This window comes from Manacus vitellinus, unplaced genomic scaffold (assembly GCF_001715985.3).
Source record: "Manacus vitellinus isolate BGI_N305 unplaced genomic scaffold, ASM171598v3 scaffold_49_pilon, whole genome shotgun sequence".
Lineage (NCBI taxonomy): Eukaryota > Metazoa > Chordata > Aves > Passeriformes > Pipridae > Manacus > Manacus vitellinus.
In genome coordinates this window covers 1,456,529-1,479,861 of record NW_021940603.1, presented here as the reverse complement: position 1 = coordinate 1,479,861, position 23,333 = coordinate 1,456,529, and the positions used below count along the sequence as shown (strand labels likewise).

At 51.9% G+C, this 23,333-nt stretch overlaps 2 protein-coding genes across 2 annotated transcripts; one reads left to right on the top strand and one right to left on the bottom strand.

The window, feature by feature from the left end:
* Nucleotides 1-392: 392 nt before the first annotated feature.
* On the bottom strand, nt 393-11,354 carry DNAJB11 (DnaJ heat shock protein family (Hsp40) member B11). Its single transcript, XM_029962674.1, is given in 11 exon segments — nt 393-1,257; nt 4,313-4,472; nt 4,961-5,072; nt 5,592-5,649; nt 6,148-6,230; nt 6,720-6,862; nt 7,730-7,862; nt 8,742-8,839; nt 10,675-10,831; nt 11,288-11,315; nt 11,318-11,354. Coding segments are annotated over 11 exon segments (1,074 nt in total). The 3' UTR covers nt 393-1,192.
* TBCCD1 (TBCC domain containing 1) lies at nt 11,353-22,360 on the top strand. Its single transcript, XM_029962646.1, is given in 10 exon segments — nt 11,353-11,550; nt 11,616-11,791; nt 11,793-11,845; nt 11,848-12,059; nt 12,151-12,300; nt 13,541-13,907; nt 15,737-15,923; nt 16,885-17,382; nt 21,097-21,259; nt 21,838-22,360. Coding segments are annotated over 9 exon segments (1,971 nt in total). The 3' UTR covers nt 21,227-21,259; nt 21,838-22,360.
* The last annotated feature ends 973 nt before the right edge of the window (nt 22,361-23,333 follow it).

Sequence of the window (23,333 nt, the reverse complement as noted above, 5' to 3'; positions counted from 1 at the left end):
ATGGGAAGGAGGGTGGAGCCAGGTGGGGGTCGGGCTCTTCTCCTGCATAACACACAACAGGAGAAGAGGAACCAGCCTCGAGTTGCTCCAGGGGACGTTCAGATTGGATATGAGGGAAAACTCCTTCCCTAAAAGAGTGGCCACACATAGGCACAGCTGCCCAGGGCAGTGGTGGAGTCCCCACCCCTGGAGGGATTCAAAAGATGTGGCACTTGGGGACATGGGTCCGTGGTGGCCTGGGCAGTGCTGGGGACGGTTGGACTCGATGGGCTCGGAGGGCTTTTCCAACTGAAATGATGCCAGGATTTCTCTTGCTGCCTACAAGAGGGAAGCAGGGCCTGGCTGTCCCAGGGAAAGGGCTGTGGAAACACATCACCAGGGAGGTTTTGCCATTCCAACTCAAACACAGACTTTATTTTCCGTCACCTGTCCCGTCCTCACGGAGGACAGAGCGCAGGAGGGGGGAGCTTTTCCAGTAAATGCTGGTTACAGGTGGGGGAAAAGAGGGAGAACCAAGGCCATGGAGCCATTCCCAAATCCCACCATGACCCAGGAGCCTTTGCTAAACTGGAGCAAGGTCCAGTTCCAAACCAAGTGTTGAGTTTTGGGACAACAGGACTACTTGGTAGTTAAGAGAGTCCACAGAGGCCTTAAAAGACTATTCTCTCCTTTCCCAACCATTCCCAATCCATTCCCAAGAGCACCAGTATTCCTGCCCCAAAAACACAGACTCTGAACCAATACCACCCCCCAGACTCAGAGGGGAAGAGCTGGGATTAAAAACACCACCCTGAAGCAACAATATTTTGGAAGAGATGGACACAGAGGACGTAAAAAGCAGGAGCAGCTCTGAAAATATGTTGAGATGGTCGAGAAAAGTCACATCAAAATATATTTAAAAACCAGAAATTCCAACCTGCATGGAATTTAAAACTCCCTTCCCCACCTCTGTTTTCCTGCTCAAGGAATCTCTGTTGTTCCAGGACGTGGAACATGATAGGCAGCACCAGTTGTGTCCTGAAAAAGTATTTCCCCCAACTCTGAGCACTTCCATCATTTACAAATTAAAAATCAGCTAAACCTCAACCACTGCCCTCCCCCCCTCCCCCTTTTCCATTCTCCAGTGGAAAGGAGAAAAAACCACAAACAAATCTGACTTTGCAATTCCAGGGAAGTCCAATTTTCCCAGGCATCAATATCCCTGCAATCCATTGTACACCTTCTGCACAGGTCCTTGCTTCAACAACTGCTTGAGACCTGCAAAGGAAAGGACAGAGTGAGTGAGCAGGGCCCAGAGGGGGGAGGATGCCTCCTCAGATACACCTTCCTCACTCCTGAAATCCCAGGCATCAAGCATTTCAAGGAACTGACACGTCCCAGGACCTGGCAGGATCAAATTCTTACCAGAACAGGCTAAAAGGGTGAGTCAGCCCTTAAATCCATAAAAGCTCATCTCCTGGGGTTGGCAGGACAGGGAAGGACTGGCAGGTCTCCTCTGCTGCTGAAAGGGCAAGTCCACCGGGAGCAGAGGAAGTAGAGTGGGAAGAATGGATACATCACATTGTTTTTCCAGGGATTAAGGAGGGAGTCCCCTCTGATTTAATCAGTTTGGCTACTCAGTGCCCTGGGGCCCCTCAGGGCATTGCTCAGACCAGCAGCAAAACCCTCAGAGCCCCAGGAGGGGCTGCCAGGACCCAAAACCAGGGGGAACTCCCCACACCAGGGGGAACTTCCAAGTAACTTTCACTAAAGGAGGACATGGAGGGGCTGGAGCGTGTGCAGGGAAGGGAACGGAGCTGGGAAGGGCTGAGCAGCAGGGGCTGAGGGGAGCTGGGGCGCTAGCCTGGAAAAAAGGGACAGGGGGGACCTTCTGTCTGCAACTCCCTACGGAGGGGGGAGCCAGGGGGGTGGGCTCTGCTCCCAGGGAACAAGGGACAGGAGGAGAGGGAACGGCCTCAGGCTGTGCCAGGGGAGGGTCAGGTTGGACATCAGTAACTAAACCAACCAATTTACTTGTACAGAAGAAAATTCCAACCTTTCAGGCATGGAAATCCTTCAGGAAATCCTGCTGTAAGTTAGTTTGTCTCCCTGCAAACCTTGTCCTGCTTGTCTGTCCTTAACTCTTTTTGGCTACACGTTGTGCCACCCTTTAAAACCAGGGATTGGATGTATAATTGCCACAATAGCTCTGTTAAAATACTGGAAAACTGGCCTGGAAGTAGTAACTGGAATCAAGAGGGCTCTCTGCCAGGTGAGAACTGTTCCTGCTGATGGGCAGAGACTCCTGATCTCTTTCCAGAAACAGCAGGACAAAGCAAACCTCTCTTCAGGAGCTGCTGATCATTAGGGACAGGTCATTTTCCAGGGAGTGCAAGGTAAGTTCACTTCCCCTCTGCATCCAAGGGAGGCTCCAAGTCACTTCCTGGCTGGTGGGTGAGAGGATGTGGCTCCTGGAAGTGTTGTTCTTAGAGAGGAAGGACGGGGCTGGAGAAAGGGGTACTCCAGGAACACCAAAAAAGTGGGATTAGCACCATTCCTGCACCTTGTTTCCTGCTACCCTCAGTAGTGAACAGGGTATTTCAACACATATCCGAGGTTCAATCAGGAATTCCAACCAGGAATCCTGGCATTTGGTGCTACTGCACTTGAGGCACTTTTTACTGGAGGCTGAAGGCAATTTTTACTTTGAAATGTTGTTGATACCACCAAAAAGTGACAGAGTCAGCTCTGCCCAATTCCACTGGCAGGAAAGAAAGGATTATTTATCTTATTCCAAAGCTCAGAGTGGTGCTCTTGGAGCCAGAGTATCTTCTGACAGCCCCAGCAGCTGGACATATGGTTAGGAGATAAGAAATCAGGACCACAGCCAACAATAAGGAAAAAAGGAGTGTTTTGAATTCTGCAGCCCAGTTTTCCTTTGGATGTGTCCACTGAACCACTGCCACACAGCCGGAATTGACCTATTCCCTCATAAAACTCCTTCAGTCACTGGATGTTCGGAGATATCCAGCACACAGAAAGGCATCTGACTGCCTACCCAGTCACCTTCCCCTGGGAAATGTGGAATTGCTTTAGGAGGGAGGTGCTGGAGAAACACCCTGTGCCCGAACACACTCATGGCAGCACGGTCATCCCTCTGCCCCCTGATATCCGGAAAGGTGTGGGAGGAACTGTCACAGACACGGAGGCTTCTGTCACTGCTCCTTGCCCAGTGTCTTCCAAAGTGCCAAGAGCAACAGCTGGAATAACCTCCTGTGTTTCAGAGGTGCTGTTGCCTGATGAAACTTCTAGAAGGGCAGCGGAGCCTGGAATGAGACTCCACAGGGACGTGGCCACTGTGCCCTGTGAGATACCCTCGGAACAAGTAGGAAAGCACAGGGATAAAACCACAGCAGGATCACCCAAAGCACAGCCCAGGGGCACAGCCCTCCCAGCCCAGCCAGCTGCAGGAAGGGCCACAGAACACCCTGAGCTGCAGCCACCAACTGGGCTGCCCGTGGCAGCTGGCACGGTGTGGCCAAGGCAGCAGCGAGTGCCACAGGGCTCAGCCCACCCAGGGCTTGGCTTCCCTCCATAAACTTGAGGAGTTCAGGAAATCCACTAAAAAAGCACCTTCAGAGGAAGCCCTGGAAGAAGCTCTGGGGATAGGGATTTCCTGAGGAGCTGCACTGGTACATGCCAAGAACATCTTCGCCCTGTGGCAGAGCACGAGGCCCTTGACGCCCACTCTGATGCAGAGCAGAAGTGACCACAGAGGCTGCTGCAGCAAAGGAGTAGAGGGAATCCTGTCAATTTTAGGATTTCTACATGGTTCATCAAGCTTCCATTTGAGCAATGAAGCTGAGCAGCAGATCTCTCCTAGAGGGAGTGGGATAGAAGGAGGTGTGGAGAGGAACAACCCTCCTCCTGACACAGCCTGACATTCCTTACCCTCGACAGCAGAGGGATTCCCACAAGTCTTGCCTCCAAGAAAGTAGCAGCAGGGGCTGGAAAATCCTTCTGTGATCCCATTCCAGCAGAGGCAAAGCAGAGGCTAAGCCCAGCCAGATGGCCAGCTCCAAAAAAAAGCACCTGCAAACTTGCCAAGTGCTACATTCCAGCAGCAGCACATCCCAACCTCATCTGGCTCCCTACAGCTGCAGTAGCCAAACTTCCCTGCTTCCCAGGGAAATGGGAGTTCAGCACAGGGCATCAGCCAACTGTGTTATGTTGTACAAGGGGCACAGGCACAGGAGAGCCCTCCCTGAGCACTCCAGCCCCTGGATCAGCTGTGCCAGGTCCTTATCAGCTCTGGTAGCCTCTGAACACCCACCTTCCCGCTGGTCCGGGGTCAGCTGCTCCTTGGGGAACTCCACATCAAAGGTGATTATTAGGGAGCCTTTGATGTTGTTGTTATCAAAGTTTGGAAGACCCTCTCCCTTCTTCCACAGTTTGGCGCCGGGTTTTGTGATTTTATCCCGAGCAACGTGAACCTGGAGGGAAAAGGAATTTTAGGACGTCATTAGTGTTGCAGAATCACAGAATCCCAGAGTCACTGAGGTTGGAAAAGACCTCCAAGATCATCTAGTCCAGCTTGCGACCAACCATCACCTTGTCACCCAGCCCAGAGCACTGAGTGCCATGTCCAGTTGTTCCTTGGACACCCCTCTAGTCATTCCGTGTTGTGTGTGTGCACCCCAGTACTCCAACACCCTTTCCAACCCTCTTGAAAGCTCCAACTGATATTGGAGCTTTGATCCTTTGCCAGAACCTGTGGTATCAATGGATCCAGGCAGGACATGTGCCAGAACTAACCAGCTGAGACAGCATGGAAGTGAGACCCACACTTGAGAGCTTGTTTTGGCTCCGTGGGAATTGGCCTGGAAGGCTCTAGCTGAGGGAATACTGGATATAACCAGACTCTGAGCAAGCACAGGAGATCTGCAGGTAGCTCTGGGTTCCACAACACCTTGGGCCTCACCTTGTGCCCATCCAAGTGGGCAATATCCATCTCAAAGCCTGTCAGTGCCTCGACCAGCGAGATCGTCACGTTTGTGTACAAGTCGTCTCCTCTCCTTTCGAACACTGGGTGCCTGTGGAAATGAGAGACATTGAACTTTCCTCCTTCCCCAGAGGGGAAACAGGTCCTTCAGCATCTTCCCTTCTCTTTGGGAGTTTGGAGAATTCACAAATAGGAGGGGAAGTGAGGAATGAATCAAATTTAGTCTCATTTTCCTGTGCAGGATAAGTACTGCCCAATGCCCTTTCTATTTCTAGGGCAGGGAGTGCTGAGGGGTGACAAGTGACTCACACAACGATCTTCTCAGTAGTGAATTTCCTTACAACAGGGAGATGGTGTATTTGTGGAAAAAGGAGGTATTTCATGTGAATCACACCCGGTGAATTCAAGCCAAAAAGATTAAGATGCTTTGATAACCCCACTTCTAACGAATCCAGCTACTCCAGCACCATCAGGGTTGGACATCCTGCCAGGGCTGCACCAACACGCTGCAGGGCAAGCTCCATGCCAGAGTGGGCAACACTGGCCAGAAAATGCCTTGCAAGCTGCCTTTATAGTCAGCAGGAAGAGTCTAACTAGGCCAGGGACTTACTTAAGAACTTTTATTCGGAAGCGCAAATCACCGGGCTCCCCATCCACGTGGGGTTCACCTGGGAGAGAGAAGGAATTCAAGGAGATAGTTATTTTTTTTCAGGAACAAGCAGGATATCAAACACAGACTTGCAGCTCACATGTTAAAGGAAAAAACCCAACTAGTTGATCTTTAGATGAATAAAACTCTGCTTAAATATATCTAAAAGACCTTAGGGCTCTCTGGGTGTTGTGTCAGCGGGGTCACACCTCTCTGCTGCTGTGGAAGACCTGCCTGCATGTCAGTGGTGTCCTTCATCTCCTTGGGCACAGGGGATTCCCCCACACACTCAAGCCTGGAGCAGATGCTCCTGCTCAGGTGTTACCTGAAACATCAGACCTGGTGCTGGTTTAGTGCCCGTCCCCACTCCCAGCCAAGGGACACTCCTGGATTTCAGCACATGCAGAGGACACAGCACTTCCAACCACCACAAAGTGGGGCTTGGACACTCCCAGTGCCATGGAGAACGGCCTTGAATCATGGAAACGGAGCAGGCCAGAGCTGAGCACACACCCACCTTCCCCAATGAAGGGGTACTCCATGCCATCCCTCACCCCCGGCTCGATCTCCACCTCCAGCGTCCGCTCCTCGTTCACAAGCCTGAAAATGGGAAGAGCAACCCAGCGCTAAGTTTTTAACTCTATTTCAACTTTATTCCAGCTTTTTATGTGTGTTATGGGGTAATGGGAACACCCCCACAAGCTCACACGTACTCTTGCCTTGCTCACATCTAAAACTGGAGAGTCAGTGCTGCCTTTTTGAGGCGCTCAGCTAGTAGGGGAGGCAAAGTTAAAAGCTCCTAAATGCACAGGCAGCACCTGGATGTGTGACCACAACATGGTATTCCCTTTCCAGCTGTTCCCAGCTGGAAGCTGCGTGCTTCCCCAAATGTATTGAACCAGATTTAGTTGTGGCACTCCCACTGTAGTGGGAAACCTGCGTTAGGACTTCCCACATTCCCCAGTTCTTACCGGGAATTCAGGCACTTTCCCCCACCTAGCGGTCGGTTTGAGAATAAACATCCCTACATTACTCGGTAAAATCATAGGATTTAGGGTTCTGAGCAGCAGTGGAGAGCACTCGACTCACTTGACGTTGGGACACTCATCACAGACGACCTCCTGGGTCATCTGGAAGCGCCCAGGCCCCAGCTGCGTTGTCCTCATCTCCTGCCGGCAGTTGCATTTCCGTTTGCCCGGCGCCTGTCTGGCCACTGGCTTGTTCCTGACAACCTGCAGGGAAGAGGGAGAGCTTGGTGCCAGCACTCCTGGGGCTCCACAAGGGTCTGGATTTCTCAAACAGCCTGAACACAGAATGGTTTGGCTTGGAAGGGACCTCGAAGATCATCTAATTCCAACCCAGCACCACGTTTTCGTGTGTGACCTCAGCAACACGCCCCGAGTTTTCACCTTGTGGTCACACATTAAACACTAGAAAAACTCTCCCTGACACCACAATTGCCATTTCCTTTCCTTTTCCTGCACACCTTTCCACACAGGAAAGGGAACACTGGCATGGAACACCTCACACTTCGGTTGTGACACTTCCCTGTCCCACAGAACAGGGAAATTATTTGGGGTTCCCCAAACGCTCAAAGCACAAAATCAGTCAATGCAAACACTAACGTGCAGAATAGGAGGGACTGTCAGCACCAGAAATGGAATTTGCTTAAAAGAAACAGCAATTTTCACATACTTTTCCCAATTATATAATCCAAAAACTTGCAGTGACACGTTTGGCCACATAGAGAGACCATGAAAAATCCTCGGTGTGGTTTTGAAGGAATTGCAAAGTGAATTTGCAGCTTATGAACAGGCCCTCAAATACCATTAAATTCTACACCTGCACTAAAAAAGCTCAGCTAGTGACTGACAGCCAATAAATAAGTATTATCCCACTTTACAGAGACACAGCCAGATGGAAAAGGTGGATAAATGTGTGGTTTCTTCAGTAAACTACAGCAAAGAGCACCACAACACCCCCCACGGGCAGACACTGAGAACAGGAGCATCTCTTGGAGCTCTCTTTTTTGGGGGGGAGATATTCTGAGCACTGGTCAGGCACCTCAAACCTGGCAACACTCTGGAAAGTGAACTTACTTCTACGAAGTTCCCTGAATACACCTCCTCCAGCGTGACCTCCAGGTCCACGATGATGTCACTCCCTCGGGGAATGTTCCTGTCCTGCTGGCGAGGGTTCCCTCCAAACATGAATCCAAAGTCCCCAAAGAAGCTGGAGCAAAGCACATGGGTTAGTTCAGGAAGGAATCCTGGGCAAATGCTTCAGTCCCCCTAAAGAACAACCTCCTCACAGTCCTAAAGCTCCAGAGAAAGCTCAGGAACCTGCAGTGTCCTCCTCCAGGACACTTCAAGCAAAGGAGCCACTTTGGAAAAGTTTCCGGTATTACAGAAACCAGGTTTGGGAGCAGGAGCATCTCAAAATCTGCCCAAGGGAAGTCCCCTCTGATCTGCTCTACTGCTCAGCTGCCACTACAAGGTGTAAACTCTAAGCAAGTTTGTTTTCAGTGGTTTGAAGACAAAAGGGATGAAGAAAAATTCCTAGAAAACCTGTATATTGCCCCCCACAAGCAGTGTAAGTTCTCACCCAGGATCACAAGAGATGAGCAACTACAGGGATGACTTCAGGAAGTCTGTGCCTGGCTGATCCAAAGGGGCAGAAAATCAGGTGCAGGTGCCTTTGGACTGTAATGCTCCAAATTCTACAGTTGCTTTGTTGCTACAGCAACACTTTGCAGAAGGGGAAGTGTCCCCAAAGGGCACACGAGGTGTGACAACAGGTCAAACCTCAGTCATGCACAGGGAACTTGGGAAAGTCCCCACATGTTTGATGCAGGTGCTGCACCTGACAAATCACCCACAGGGCTGTCCATGTGGGAAGTCACCCCTGGTTCCTGTTTGCTGCCCTTGTAGCGGGGAGTGGTGCACAACCAAAGGGAGAATGTCACGTGGGACACCCACTGGAAATGTATTTCCTCAAATGCTCCATCTCACAGCACATCAGTGACCTGGATGGGGTAAAAACCACGAGCTTGAGCATCACAAAATCAGAGCTGCAGCTGGAGAACAGCCTAAAGTGGGAAAAGCTCCTTACTGGGAGAAGATGTCTCCATGGGAGCTCTGGTGCCCGTCCTTCAGTCCCTCCTCACCGTAGGCATCGTACTGCTTCCTCTTCTCCTCGTCTGACAGCACCTGGAAAACACATGGAAGCAGGAAAGGCATCACCTGCAGCTCAGGGCAGTTGTTTAACAAGGCTCTGAAGGCCACAGGACTCTGCACTTGGGGACAACCACAGAGGCTTTATGTCACAGAAGCCTTGTCTAGGACTTGCTTGCTGTGCTGGCTAGAAAAGTTAAACATTTATCACTTAAACCCATAAAAAATTACATTCAGTTTATTAAAACAACGTGGAAAATATACACACTGAGTTTATCTTAAATATTAAAAACAAATTAGAAGGAATAACTCAGATCCTAAAAGGACACACTGAAAAAAAAAATCATATACCACCACCCCTGTGGCTCAGTCTTATATTCCCTGATTGCCCAGGGATGGTTCAGTTTAAGTCTGAACTAAGGAGCCCCAGCTTTGAGACAAAACTAAAATGAAGAGTTTTCTATCTGATCATGGAGAAATAAATTTCAGCTGGTTCTCTCACTTCCTCATTAGCTTTAAATTTGGACACCTGAGGAGCAGGGGAGCACCAGGGATGGAAGCAGGAGCCAGGCTACAAACCCCTTCCCTCTGCACTGGGTTCCTCCCAGAGGATCCCAACCTCCCACCCAACCAGACTGCTGGAAGCACTGCTGGGAATTTCTGCTGATGGAATTTTGCAACACCATCTTCCAGGGTCTCTCTGCTCCACAGGGAACAGCTGGAATCCAGCAGTGACAGAGGACGACAAAAAGGACAGAAAACATGGAAGAAACAGGTCCTGTATCAAACTGCCCAAATTCCATTGGATGGAATTAGAGCCAGGGAAAGTAAGGCTTTGACTTTAAGCCTTTGGGCAATGAGATAATCTATGTGCTATTTATTAAATGTCAGGGATCACTTACACCCCACAGTATTATCGTGGAAACAGCGGGAATCCTCCTGTATATGTGACCCACGGTTATTTTTCCCACTGAATTCCCTCTAAAAGCCAAGCCTTTCACCTCCCATCAGCTCAGGCTAATCCCAGCCAGGCCCTGCACACACACCTGTCCCTGTGCAACACTGGGAGCTGCTGCTGCTCCATTTCTGGGAACAAATTCCCAAGAACTTTAACTTGGTGCTCCTCTATTTCTCCCTCAAATTCCAAACAACTTGGTGCCTTGGCTTTCTCCTGGCTGGGAGAGGTGTTGGATTGTCCCGTGGCAGGAGGAGCCCTCTGAGCAGCCCAGCAGCATCTGGACTTTGGGTTTTATAGGGAAAGTGCCTGAAATTCCAGGTAGTAACAGGGGAATAGATGGAATTCGATGTAGTAACAAGGGGAGGATGGAAATTGATGGGGAGGGGAGGAAGGAAAGGCAGAAATTTGATATAATTGTGGAAGGTCCCTGCCCATGGAAGGGGGTGGAGTGAGATGATCCTTAAGGTCCCTTCCAACTCAGAGCATTCCATGATTCCATGAGAATAAAAAGTGTAGGATAGAATCCAAAACAGCAACAGGATGAAGATGGAATTTGCTGAGAGGAGGAGAAGGAAGGAAGGGAATTTGATATAACTTTGGAAGGCCCCTGTCCATGGCAGGGGGTGGACTGAGACGATCCTTAAGGTCCTTTCCAACTCAGAGCATTCCATGATAATAAAAGATGTAGGACAAAATTCAACAAACTGACAGGGAGGGCATGGAATTTGCCATGGTAACAGGGGGAGGATGGATTGCACCTGCACCTTATGGAAGAGCCTCCCCGTTCCCTACATTCCCTTTCTCATTTCCCTACAGAATGTTACAGGACGGATCCTCCCGAGTCTCCCTGGCTCCACGAGCCCCCCTCCACCCCTCCTGGCTCCAGAGGGACACCCCCGGCTCCAGGTCTCACCTCGTAGGCAGCTCCCAGATCCTGGAACTTCTCCTGCGCTCGCGGGTCGTCGGGATTCCTGTCGGGATGGAGCTGCAGCGCCAGCTTGCGATAGGCCTTCTTAATGTCCTTGATGGAGGCGCCACGGGAAACCCCCAGGATCTTGTAGAAATCCCTCCTGCAGGGGGAGAGAGAGGAAGGGAGAGGGAGGGGAAGGAGAAGGGGATGGGAAGAAGAGAGAAAGGGGAAGGGAAAGGCAAAGGGAGAGAGATGAGGTGGGACACGCAGAGGGAGAGGGAAGGGGAAGACAAGGGAGAGGGGAAGGCAGAGGAATGGGAAGGGAGAGAGGAAAAGGAGAAGGGGATGGGGAGAATGGGATAGGAAGGGAGAGGGGATGAGAAGGGAAAACGGATGGGAGAGAGAGGGCACGAGAGACAGGAGAGGGGAAAGGGATGAGGGAATGGGGTCAGGGGATGGGATGAGGGGAATGAGATGAGAGGAAGGGATAAGGGGAAAGGGAGAGGGGTCCAGTCAGCGCCTCAGCCGCCGACCCCGAGCGCGAGGGGCCCGGTGCGGCGCCGAGGCTGAACCCCCGCACTCCCCAGTGCCCGCGGGCAGCGTCCAGCGCCCTCACCCCGCGGCGGCCTCCCCGCAGAGGCGAGCAGGAGGAGGCAGAGGCGGCCGATCCAGGCGGGGGCCATGGCGGGGCCGGGCCGGGCCCCTGAGGGAGCGGCGGCGGCGGCGACTTCGGCCCGCCCCCTGCCTGGCCGCCGACCAATGGGAACGCGGGGTGCCGTAGGCAGCAATGGGAGCGCGGCACCGCGCGCCACCGGCAATGGCCGCTGCCGCACACTTCAGCGCCGCCGGCCAATCGCCGGCCGCAGCGTCAACCGCTCAGCGCGACGCGCACGCCTCGCCACCACTTCCCTCCGCGCAGCCAATCGGCCGCGCGAGTCGCTTAGCCCCCGCCCCACGCCGGCGGGCGCAACAATGAGCAGCGGCTCCGCGCAGGAGGGAAGGGCCCGTCTCTGTGGTGCCTGCGGCGGAACCCGGAAGCGGCGGGCGGCGGCCATGGCGGCGGAGGCGGGCCGGTGCGGCTATGGGCGCGCACGGAGCCGTTCCTGGCGGGCGCTCTGCGGCGCCGCGCCCGCCCGCCTCGCCCCGCACTACCTGCGCAAGGCCGCCGCCTACGCCCGCGCAGGGCCGCCAGGGCTGTTTCCCGCGTGCGCTGGCCCCGCTGGCGCCACATCGCCTGCGGGAAGCTGCAGCTCGACCGCGACCTCGCCTGGCTCTATTTCGAGCTCTTCCGCGGCCTCCTCGAGCCCGACCCACCCCGCCGCCTCCGCTGGGCCGAGGCAGAGGCCTCCTGTGCCAGCGCCGAGGAGCTGGAGCGGGAGCGGAGCAAGGCAAGAGCCCAGAGCCGGCCTAAGGCAGGGGCAGCCCAGGCCCGGTGTAAGAGGGGGTCCTGACTCTTCCTCCTCTCTCCCTGCTCTCCAGCTGTCCGTGGACACGCTGCAGTTCCTGCTGTTCCTGTACGTGCAGCAGCTCCACAAGGTGTCCTTGCGCAGGTCCCTGCTCGGCGACGAGTGGCCCAGCCCCAGGACCGCATCTCCCGGCTTTCCTGGGAAATCCGCCGGCGGGAATAAGGTACCTTTGGCTGTGGGATCTTCCACGTGCAGGAGCTTCTCCCCTGTTGGGATCTGCCCTGAGGGGGTCGGGAAGGGGCTGGGTTGTTCTCACCAAGTGCAGATTCCCTGTTCCATGGTAAATGAGGCAGAGTTGCTGTCTTCTCTGTGCACTTAGTAAAAAAGTTTTTTATAAGTTTTCCGTGAGGCTTTCCTGGAGTCCAAAGGCAGCTGAAAATTCCCTGTGAGTCCTGGCAGTTCTCCTTTTAAGGAGCAACAGCCCCTTTGCTTTTTTCTGTTATTCAAACAGGAGACTTTTCTCATCTTTGTAGTTCCTTTCATGTGCTCCAGTGGGAATATTGGATCCCAGGGTGTTCCCTGGCCTCAGGTTCCATGTCAGGGAGGGGAGTTGGTTGTTCAGCTGGAGATCAGCCACGTGGAAATGCTGTTTCGTTTTAAATGACTGCCAAATATTTAGGAAGGAGTGAATTGGATGTGTCCCGTGGGCAGCTCTGTGTGGGAGGGTGAGTTACAAGTTGGCAACCGCAGCTGCAAACCTCTGGAATTCTGGCATGGATGTGCTGCTGGGAGCTGGATGAGCTGGTGGAATGTAGTTGGGACAAGCTGGAACCATTAAAAAGAGGAGCTGGGCAGCTTTATCCTTGAACAGATGGTGGTGAGGACAGATGGTGTGTTCCTTCAGCAAAGCTTGGCTTTATTAAGCTCTGCTGTAATTCCAGTCTCCTGCTTTTTTTCTGGGCATGAGTCCTTTAGGATTTGAACTAAGGATTCTTTCAGAGGCCGTTTTGTTTATTGGAGAAATGACCCTCAGCTTTTTACCCTGGAAGGTGACACTTTTTATCCTGGAAGCCCAGCTGGGCTTTTCCAGTGGAGCAGCTCCAAGACCTTGCCTGCCAGTTATTGATTTGTTCCCTTCCTTCCAGTGCCAGCAGGAGCTCCCTGGATTTGGGTGGGATTGGGAGAGAGCCCGTTGCTGCTTTCTAGGATTAAATATTTGCCGCTTGACTTAGAATAAAATGGGGTTTAATTTTTGGGGGGTGGTGGCTTTGTGTGCCTTGGAAGAGCAGGAATGAGCAGGAACGAGCTCCGTGTTTGACGCGGAGTTTTTAACGATTCCAGCTTGTCCCAACCACACGTTTGACATTCCAGAGGAGTTCTGAGCAAGATTCTGGGCTCTGATGCCTGTGGAGCTTCCCACCCTGGAGCACTGACCTGCCCCGTGTTTTCCTGCCCCCCCCCAGAACTGGAATGACCAGGAGCACCGAGCCTTCGTGCAGAGCCACCTCCTGGACATGCTGGAGCTGCTGCTGGAGCCGGAGCAGCTCTCGGCCTCGTCCCACTCCAGCTCCAGCAGCCTGGTGTCCCTGGAGGCCGTGAGTGCCCTGAGCCTCCTGCTCGAGGGCTCCGTGGGCACTTCCCGGGCGGTGCGGCCGCTCCACGAGCTGGCCCTGTGCCCGCCCTGCCACCCCCACAACGGCTTCTCCCAGGGGGCCAGAGCCTTCTCCCTGCCCCGGCTGGAGAGCTGGATCCGCTCCTGCCTCACCGCCAACCCCTTGGGAATGACCGCCTGCATCAGGGCCGGCAGGAAGCTGGCCTGGGCACAGCAAGGTGGGCACTGGGAGGCATGGATGGATTTGGGAATGTGGGAGCGTGTGGGAAACGGGAATATAGGGATGTGGGAAAAGGGGAGCGTGTGGGAAATGGGAATATAGGGATCTGGGAAAAGGGGAGTGTGTGGGAAATAGGAATATAGGGATGTGGGAAATGGGAATATAGGGATGTGGGAAAAGGGGAGTGTGTGGGAAATGGGAATATAGGGATCTGGGAAAAGGGGAGTGTGTGGGAAATAGGAATATAGGGATGTGGGAAAGGGAGTGTGTGGGAAGTAGGAATATAGGAATGTGGGAAAAGGGGAGTGTGTGGGAAATAGGAATATAGGGATGTGGGAAAAGGGGAGCGTGTGGGAAATGGGAATATAGGGATGTGGGAAAAGGGGAGCGGGTGGGAAATGGGAATATAGGGATGTGGGAAAAGGGGAGCGGGTGGGAAATGGGAATATAGGGATGTGGGAAAAGGGGAGCGTGTGGGAAATGGGAATATAGGGATGTGGGAAAAGGGGAGCGTGTGGGAAATAGGAATATAGGGGTGTGGGAAAAGGGGAGCGTGTGGGAAATAGGAATATAGGGATGTGTGGGAAAATGGGAAAGTAGGAATATGTTGGAAAATAGGAATATAGAAATGCATGAAAATAGAAAAAACACATGGAAAAATAGAAATGTAAGAATGTGTGGGGAAAAGGGGAATGTGTGGGGAAAAGGGGAATGTGTGGGGAAAAGGGGAATGTGTGGGGAAACAGCAATATCAAAATGCGTGAAAATGGGAAAATAGGAGTATGTGGGAAAGTAGAAAAAATATATGGAAAAATAGAAGTGTAGGAATCTGTGGGAAAATAGGAATCTGTGGGAAAATAGGAATCTGTGGGAAAATAGGAATCTGTGGGAAAATAGGAATCTGTGGGAAAATAGGAATCTGTGGGAAAATTGAAATACAGAAATATAAGAGAAAATAGAAATATGTGGGAAAGTAGAAATGTAGAAATATGTGGGAAAATGGAAACGTAGAAATGTGTGGGAAAATAAAAATGTGGGAAAATAGAAATATATGGAAAATAGCAATGTAGGAATATGTGGGGTGATGGGAGTATGTGAAAAGATGGGAGTATACAGAAGTATAGAAAATATGGAAAATTATAAAAATCTAGAGAAAAATAGAAATATAGAACATATAGAAAAAGAATTATGCAGAAATAGAGAGAAATAGAAAAATACAAACATACAAATTTAGAAATACTGAAAGCAATGTAGAAATACAGAAAAATAGAAATTTAGGAAAAAACCCCTAGAAACAGGAACTCAGCTCCTCCTGCTGAGCAGGGATCTGGCAGTGGGGTGGGAGCTGGTCTGGCTTTCCTTGTCTCCAGTCCAGCCTCTCTCCTGCAGGGACATGGAGCCACCTCAGGAAAAAGACACTGGCTCAGTGTTTCCCTGGCTGCAGATCCCAGGAGGGGCCCTGGATTAGGGAGCCCAGGGAAGAGCTCAAGGATTGTGCTCTAGGGGGAGCATTTCCCTCGTTTAAAACACAGAGTTTTAAACCTGCCCTCAGGATCTTCCTGCCAGGCCGAGCCTTGGGTTTGGGAAGAGACTTCTGCAGGTGGAGATCTCTCGGGGCCTTTGGCTGCTCCTGAATAATCCCGAAGTGGTTGGGCTCTTCCAATGTCTCCCAGTGTCTGGAGTTTCTCAGTGCCCTGAGCTGCTGCCCTGCCCAGGGGGGACTGGGGGTGGTGTGGGTGGTGTAGGAAGTGCCATCCTTGACGTGTGGGGCTGGTTGTTTTCCCGAGGGTTGCTGGGCAGTGAACTTCTGTGTCCTTTGTTCTGCAGTTGAAGGAGCAACCAGGAGAGCCAAGATTGCCTGCAGTGCCCGGGTGGTGCCCGAGGTGTCCCCCATGGTGATCATGAGCCAGGTGTACAAGCAGACCCTGGCCAAGAGCTCGGACACCCTGGTGGGGGCTCACGTGAGGATCCATCGCTGCAACGAGTCCTTCATCTACCTCCTGTCCCCCCTCCGGTGAGTTCTGGTTCTCCTGGGGGGCACCTGCAGTCTTGGAGGGCCAGCGGGGTCCTGGGCACATCAGGGAGAGCGCTGCCAGCAGGTCAGGGGGGTGATCCTGCCCCTCTGCTCAGCCCTGCGAGGCACGTCGGGAGTGCTGGGTCCAGCTCTGGGCTCCTCAGGACAGGAGAGACAAGGAGAGTGTCCAGTGGAGGCCACAGAGATGAGGAAGGGACTGGAGCATCTCTCTGATGAGGAGAGACTGAGGGAACTGGGCCTGGTTAGTCTGGAGAAGGGAAGGCTAAGAGGGGATCTTATCAGTCCCTACAGATATCTCATCAATCCATACAGATATCTCAGATACCCATACAGATATCTCAGATACCCATACAGATATCTCAGATACCCATACAGATATCTCAGATACCCATACAGATATCTCAGATACCCATACAGATATCTCAGATACCCATACAAATACCTCACCTGACAGGGGATCCCATCAATCCATACAAATATCTCATTGATCCATACAAATATCCATACAAATACCTCCTCTGAAAGGGAATCTCATCAATCCATACAGATATCTCATTGATCCATAGAAATATCTCACTGATCCATACAAATATCTGAGAGGGGTTCCTATCAATCCATATAAGTATCTCCAGGGCAGGTTTCAGGTACAAGCAGGTGCCAGGCTCTTCCCAGTAGTGCCCAGTGATAGGATGAGTAGCAATGGCCATAGACTGAACCACAAGAAGTTCCACCTCAACATGAGGAAGAAGATCTTTCCGTGGAGGGCAGCAGAGCCCTGGAACTGCCCAGGGAGGGTGTGGAGTCTCCCTCTTTGCAGACATTCCAAACCCACGTGGTTCCCTTGTCACTCGCTCTGGGTGACCCTGCCTTGGCAGGGGGGTTGGACTGGGTGATTCCAGAGGTCCCTTCCAGCCCTGACTGTGCTGTGGTTCTTTGGCAGCTCCGTGACCATCGAGAAGTGCCGGAGCAGCACGTTCGTGCTGGGCCCCGTGGAGACGTCGGTGCACGTGCAGAGCTGTGACGGCGTCAGGGTCATGGTGGTTTGCCACCGCCTGTCCCTGGCAGCCACCACCGGCTGCACGTTCTACACTCTGACACCCACCCAGCCCCTCATCCTCTCGGGGAACCAGGCGGTCAGCTTTGCCCCTTTCCACACCCACTACCCCATGCTGGAGGACCACATGGCTCAGGTGGGCTTGGCCACTCTACCCAACTACTGGGACAGCCCCATGCTGGTGTGCAGGGAGAGCAGTGACACGGGCGTGTTCCGCCTCCTGCCCCCCTCGGACTTCTACACCTTCGTGATTCCCTTTGAGATGGAAGGAGACACCACGGAGACGCCGGGGGGGCTGCCCCAGGAGTACCAGGAGGCTTTGAGGCAGCGGGAGCAGCGGGTGCAGGTGTGGCAGCGCGCGGTGAAGGAGGCGGGTCTGACCAGGTGAGTGCTGTGCCCGGCAGGGCTGGCTGAGCTCAGCCATTCCCGAGGCTTCCTGTGATGTGGTTCCGTAAAAATGCTTTAAGGAGGGGTTGGGTTGGGTGAGCTGTGTCCTGCAGGCCAGTTCTGGGGCGTCAGTCGTTAGCAATCCTGGCTGGTAAAGTGAGAAGGGAATGCTCACACTTGTAGCTCTGAGTCATGGAATTCCAGGATGGTTTGGGTTGGAAGGGACCTTAAAGGATGTGTCGTTCTACCTGCTTCCATGGGCAAGGACACCTTCCACTAGCCCAGGTTGCTCCAAGCCCCATCCAACCTGGTCTTGGACACTGCCAGGGATCCAGGGGCAGCCACAGCTTCTCTGGGTAACCTGTGCCAGGGCCTTCCCACCCTCCCATGGAAGAGTTTCTTCCCAACATTCCATCTAATCCTGCCCTCTGGCAGTGGGAAGCCATTCCCCTTGTCCTGTCTCTCCAGGCTGTTTTCCAAAGTCCCTCTCCAGCTCTCCTTGAGCCCCTTTAGGCTCTGGAAGGGGCTTTAGGTCTCCCTGGATCCTTCTCTTCTCTAGGTGAACACCTCCAGCTCTCCCAGCCTGGCTCCAGAGCAGAGGGACTCCAGCCCTTGGAGCATCTCCATGGCCTCCTCTGTATTTGCTCCAACAGCTCCACATCCTTGTTATGCTGAGCTGGAGGCAGCACAGCAAGGGGGGGACTCACCAAGTGGAGTAAAGGGGGAGAATCCCCTCCCTCACCCCGCTGCCCACACTGCTCTGAAGGAGGTGCTTTCTCATGGTTGCATTTTCCCGGCTCGTGAGGCTGCAGGGAAAGCATTCCTGGACACTGCTGAGGGCAGGGATCCACCCTGGCAGGGAGGGTTTATGACTCTGGGCCCTCCCCACTCTCTGTTCTGATGCCAGTGCTGTGGGCAGGGCTGGGTGTGTGCCCTGAACCACATCACTGTCCTGCAGCTGCCTGGGGTCCCTCTCAGCCCCCCTTCACCTTGGGATTGAAACTTTAAATGACTGTCCCATCCCTTGTTGAGGAGAGCTGGGAAAGTGCCTGTGGATCATGGCAGCAGATCAGTCTGGGACAGGAACTTTGAAATTCCTCTTGAGATGATCCCATGGAATCCTCTGCCCAGCTTTGTTTGCAAGCACATTTTGGGGATAGAAACCCCATTTCAAACATCCATTTGTAAGGACTTGATAAGAACAAGTTTTGTTCCCTAAACTGAGCTTAAGCTGTGTAGGTTTTTTTTCTGTTCTGTGCTCAGTTGCTGAGTGGTACCAGGGTGTAACTGAGTGCTGATAGCAGTGATCTGGGAGGGGTTTATCCCTGGGAAATATGGAATAGGAGGCAAACTGTCAATGCTTCCCCTTGTACCAGGCTGAAGAGTTCTGGCCCGTTTGATGATTCCTGGTTTTGGAGGAGCTCCCTCCACTTCCTGAGTTCCTTTCTGAAATCCAGGTGCCTCTGTGCTGAGCATGGAGGAATGGGCAGTTTGAAAGAACTCTAGACTGGGAGAGAGAAAGGATTCTGGGGCAGGATTTTGCTACAGGAGGAGGGTGACAGAGCAGTCCTGACCCAGAGGTGGGGACAGAGGTGTGAAAACCTTCAAACTCCCAGCCCTGAGTCCTCAAGAACAGCAGCGAGCAAAGAGGCTGGTGTCATCCCTTGTGTCCATTAGCTCATCCAAGGTGCTTCCCCCTCCAGCTGGGGTGCTTCTTCCCCCCCAGGGTTTTGGGAAGGTGTTTGGCCTGTCAGAACTTTCCTGTTAAAGAAGTGTGAGGAAACAGGGATGATGTGCTTAGAGTTGCCATCCTGCAGTCGCAGGAGACAAGAGCTCACTCCTGGAGTGGCTTATTCCATAAAAGGGGGGAAAACTGTGGCAAGTTTAGAAGCTTGTTGAAAAGAAAGTGGGCAGCTGACAGTGGAAAATGTCTCTCTTGTCTCCTGCAGGCAGGGAAACAACTGGGGAGACAAGTAGGAAGCTTAGAGCAAACAGGATATCGGGCTTGTAGAAAGGAAAAAGCCGCCGTGCTCGAGCGGGAGGTGAAAGGGAATGTTAGAAATAAGAAGACGTCTCTCAAGAAGTTGAAGTTGTCTGAATGAGGAAAGTGGGGCAAAAAAAGAATGTAAATCCTGCCAGGCTGAAAGTAAAACCCCAGTAAGACAGGAGCAGTAAGACAGCTTGAGGAGCAACTTGCAAAAGCATAAAATCCTGTTTATTCATTTTCCAAGCGTGTCAAACAGAAAGTCTTTCAGGGTCAGTAGCAGATCAAGGTAGAGAAAAAGCATTTGGAGAAGATAAATCCATAAGGGAAAAAAGAAGTGGCTGCCTTTGTGTTCGCTGAGGAGGAATTTGGGTTAGTTCTGTCCCAGAACCCTGCTTTTTGGGGAATGGCTCCAATGGAATCTGTACAAAGAGCAGCCTTTAACTTGGAAAAAGGGATGGGTACATGGAGCTGAGAGGGACAAAAAGGAATAGAATCATAGAATAGCCTGGGTTGGAAGGGACCTTAAAAATCCAACCAGGTTCCACCCCCTGCCATGGGCAGGGACACCTTCCACTAGCCCAGGTTGCTCCAAACCCCATCCAACCTGACCTTGGACACTTCCAGGGATGGGGCAGCCACAGCTTCTCTGGGCAACCTGTGCCAGGGCCTCCCCACCCTCCCAGGGAAGAGTTTCTTCCCACTATCCCATCTAACCCTGCCCTCTGGCAGTGGGAAGCCATTCCCCTTGTCCAGTCACTCCAGCCCTTGGAAATAGTCTCTCTCCATATTTCCTGTAGCTCCTTCAAGTATTGAAAGGCCACAATCAGGTCACCCCAAAGCTTCTCCTCTCCAGGCTGAACAATCCCAACTGTCCAGCCTTTCCTCACAGGAGAGCTGCTCCATCAGTTTGATTATCTTAGTGGCCTCCTCTGGAGCTGGTTTCCTGCTTTTCCCAGTACAGGATAGGATCAGCACATCAAATTAGGAATGGGTTCAAAGTAAACCCACATAAAATCTCCAGAATATTGAAAATTGTTCATGTTTTATTGGTGTTCAGAAATGAATTATGTAAACCCATGGAAAAAGTCCAGCAGGGGCTGCTCAACACCTGTGCCACTTTTGGCTTAACAAATTCCAGAGGTGAGCAGATCCCAGAGGGCTGGGATGCTGTTCTGGAGATGCTCTTGGGCATCTGAGCAGTGCCAGGGAACCTGAGCTGTGGAACACCCTGTGACTGCTGGGCTTATCAAAACCACCCCAAAAGTTAATTACCAGCAACAGGAATTATTTGAGGGGTGTTTGTAGGTGCATTTTTTTTCCCTGATCTCCATCCTTTCTCTTCCAGGTGCTGTCAGAACAGAATTTTGAGTCCTTAGTGCTTAAACATTGGTTACTAATACTCATTTTTCTCCCTTTTCAGACAGTTTTTAGTCTGTGCTCTGAGAGCTAAGTGGAGGTAGCCCTGTGGAGCAGGGTGGTTGTGCTGGTGGGATGGGGAAGTTTATATGGCCCCTCTGACTCTACCAAGTTCTGCCTTTAGGGTTCATTATCATCATATTCCCTTGGTAAAAACCTTCTATTCCTGGTCCAGAGGGTTCAGGAGCCAAGCCTGGCTCTTCCTGGTATATCTGGAGGCTTGTTTGGGTAGTGCAGGTGAGGTAGTAGCACAACACTATAAATAAATGTGATTTTTCCATACTTCCCTGTTGATCTTTTGGCTTCAGGGATCAGAGGAAGCGGCTCCAGGCGTTGGTGGAAAACAAGTTCTACGAGTGGCTGGTGCAGACGGGGAACCGGCAGCAGCTGGACAGCCTCGTCCCCCTTGCCATGGGATCCAAGCAGGCAGCAGGATAACATCCCATTCCTCAGCACAGAAGGAGAGGAAGGGTGAGTGAAAGGCCTGTTCCTCCTGGTTCTTCTCTACCTACAAGAACTGTTTCGTGCACGGCCAAGGCAGAGGCACAAAAAGCAGGAGGCTGTTCAGTGAATGTTCTCCCCAAAGCCTTGCATTTGGTTTTAGTTCTTATTTTGCTGTCAAAACCCCCTTTTTCAGTGGAAATCCGTGTCCTCAGCACCTGCCTTGTTGTTAAGTTTGGTTTGTTGGAGACATCTGTAAAGGCACAACATGGGCATGTTGCACATAATGGGATGTCCAGCTGGTTGGAATAGCTGCTCTTTCAAAGGAACTGTGTGGATTGATGTCTATTTACCCATCTCACCTTTGCTAAAGAGAACTGGGTGAGACTGTGGCTAATTCTTACAGTGAAACTTTGGCTAATTCTTGCTTTGTAGTGTCTCTTCCTGAGCAGAAGTGGTTTAGGAGCTGGAGATCTGCCCTTATCCTGCTTCTCTGCCATGACATGTTTCAAACCATTAGAAAGTTGGTTTATTTTTTATTTGGTCTTTGAATTCCTTTTTCTTTGCTAGTGTTGGGAGTAAAATGTGCTCCTTTTATTTTGTTCCAGAGCTCAGGGAACAGGCAGCAATACCCCCAGCCCAGTTCTCATTAAGACTTTGTGGCCGTCCTGCCTGGACCCGCTGGATCCAACACCCAGCCTTGCACTGTCTGGCTGCTTTAGGATTCCTGATCACTGCTGCCTTCCCAGGAATGTGCTGTAGTTATCCTGTTGGTGACTGAGATGGCACTGGAGGATGATGAGTTGTGCCTTGTTGTAGAGCTGTCCTCGTGGTGGGTGTCCATGTGTGCGGGTGTCCAGCGCACCAGGGATGCTGGGACAGAGCTGGATGCAGGGCCCTGGGCATCACCTGCATTTCATGGTACAAACCAGCTGCACTGCTTTTAGAAATGTGAAAAAGAAGTGTTTGATTTTTTTATGAATGCAATCTGGTAGGGTTTTTTTAATATGAAGATGGCATTAAGTGATGGGGTTTTTATGGGATGAACTTTTGTAAGCGCTGGGATTTTGTGGAATGAACTTTTGTACATGGTTGCATTGTTTTGACAAATGTCAATAAACAAGAGTTCTTGGATAAACCTGGCACCTGTCCTAGGGAAGGGGTGTTACCTGTACAGTGGGTGTTTGAGAGACACAACACCTTTAATCTTAATGAAATGGGAACCAGTCAGTGAGGGAAAAATCCTAATTTCTTGCCAGCCATGGAGCTGAAGGGTTCGAAGGCTGCCCTGGCTCAGGGTTTTGATACAAACACTGTTGCTGCTTTCCATATTTCTCATAAAGAATATCAGCTTGGCTAAGCACCATTCTCCTGTGCTGGTGGGAGCTGTTATAAGAGATGTACTTGTAGCTGAGCACCTAAATAAACTCAGAAAACAGGGAAAGGCATTGCATGGATGAGTGGAAGCAGCAGCTGGTGGTGCCTTTGGAAGAGCTCTCCAAGCTGAGAGCCAGAGGAAGGCACAGTGCTCTGTGTGCACAGCTTCAGAATCCTTCTGAAGGTCTCCCTTGGCTCCTGGGCTGGCAGGTGAGGTGAGTTTATTATATTTATTATATTCATATGAGGTGAGTTTATAAGATTTAACCAACTTTTAAAGGAGGGATGTGCGAAGAGACCACACCTACTGATAGGACCTGGCTCGTGCTTGAACTGTGATCTTCATAAAACAGCATTTGGGTTCAAAAATGAATAAATTCAAGCGAGAGCAACAGCAGTGGGTGATTGGAGGCACCTAAAATGGGAAGAGGAGCTGCTCTGGGCATGTGTGCCCCGGGCTCTCAGATCTGCTCGCATTGAGCGGAGCTGCTGTTGCGAGAGTGCTTGTCCTGACATATTTGAAAGAGGGGCTGCGTGTTTCGGGCGCTGCTGTGCCAAATTCGTGTCCCTTTGTCTCCCTAAGCCTTTGGGCTGGGGCACTGAATAGCTGCAGAGGTGGTTTTTCATAATGCCCTGGCGGGGGGGTGGGTGTGTGTCAGCCAGCCAGCCGCGGCCTCCCCGCCCCCGGAGCGTGGCTGCAGGGAAAACGCCTCTGCTCCAGCCTCGG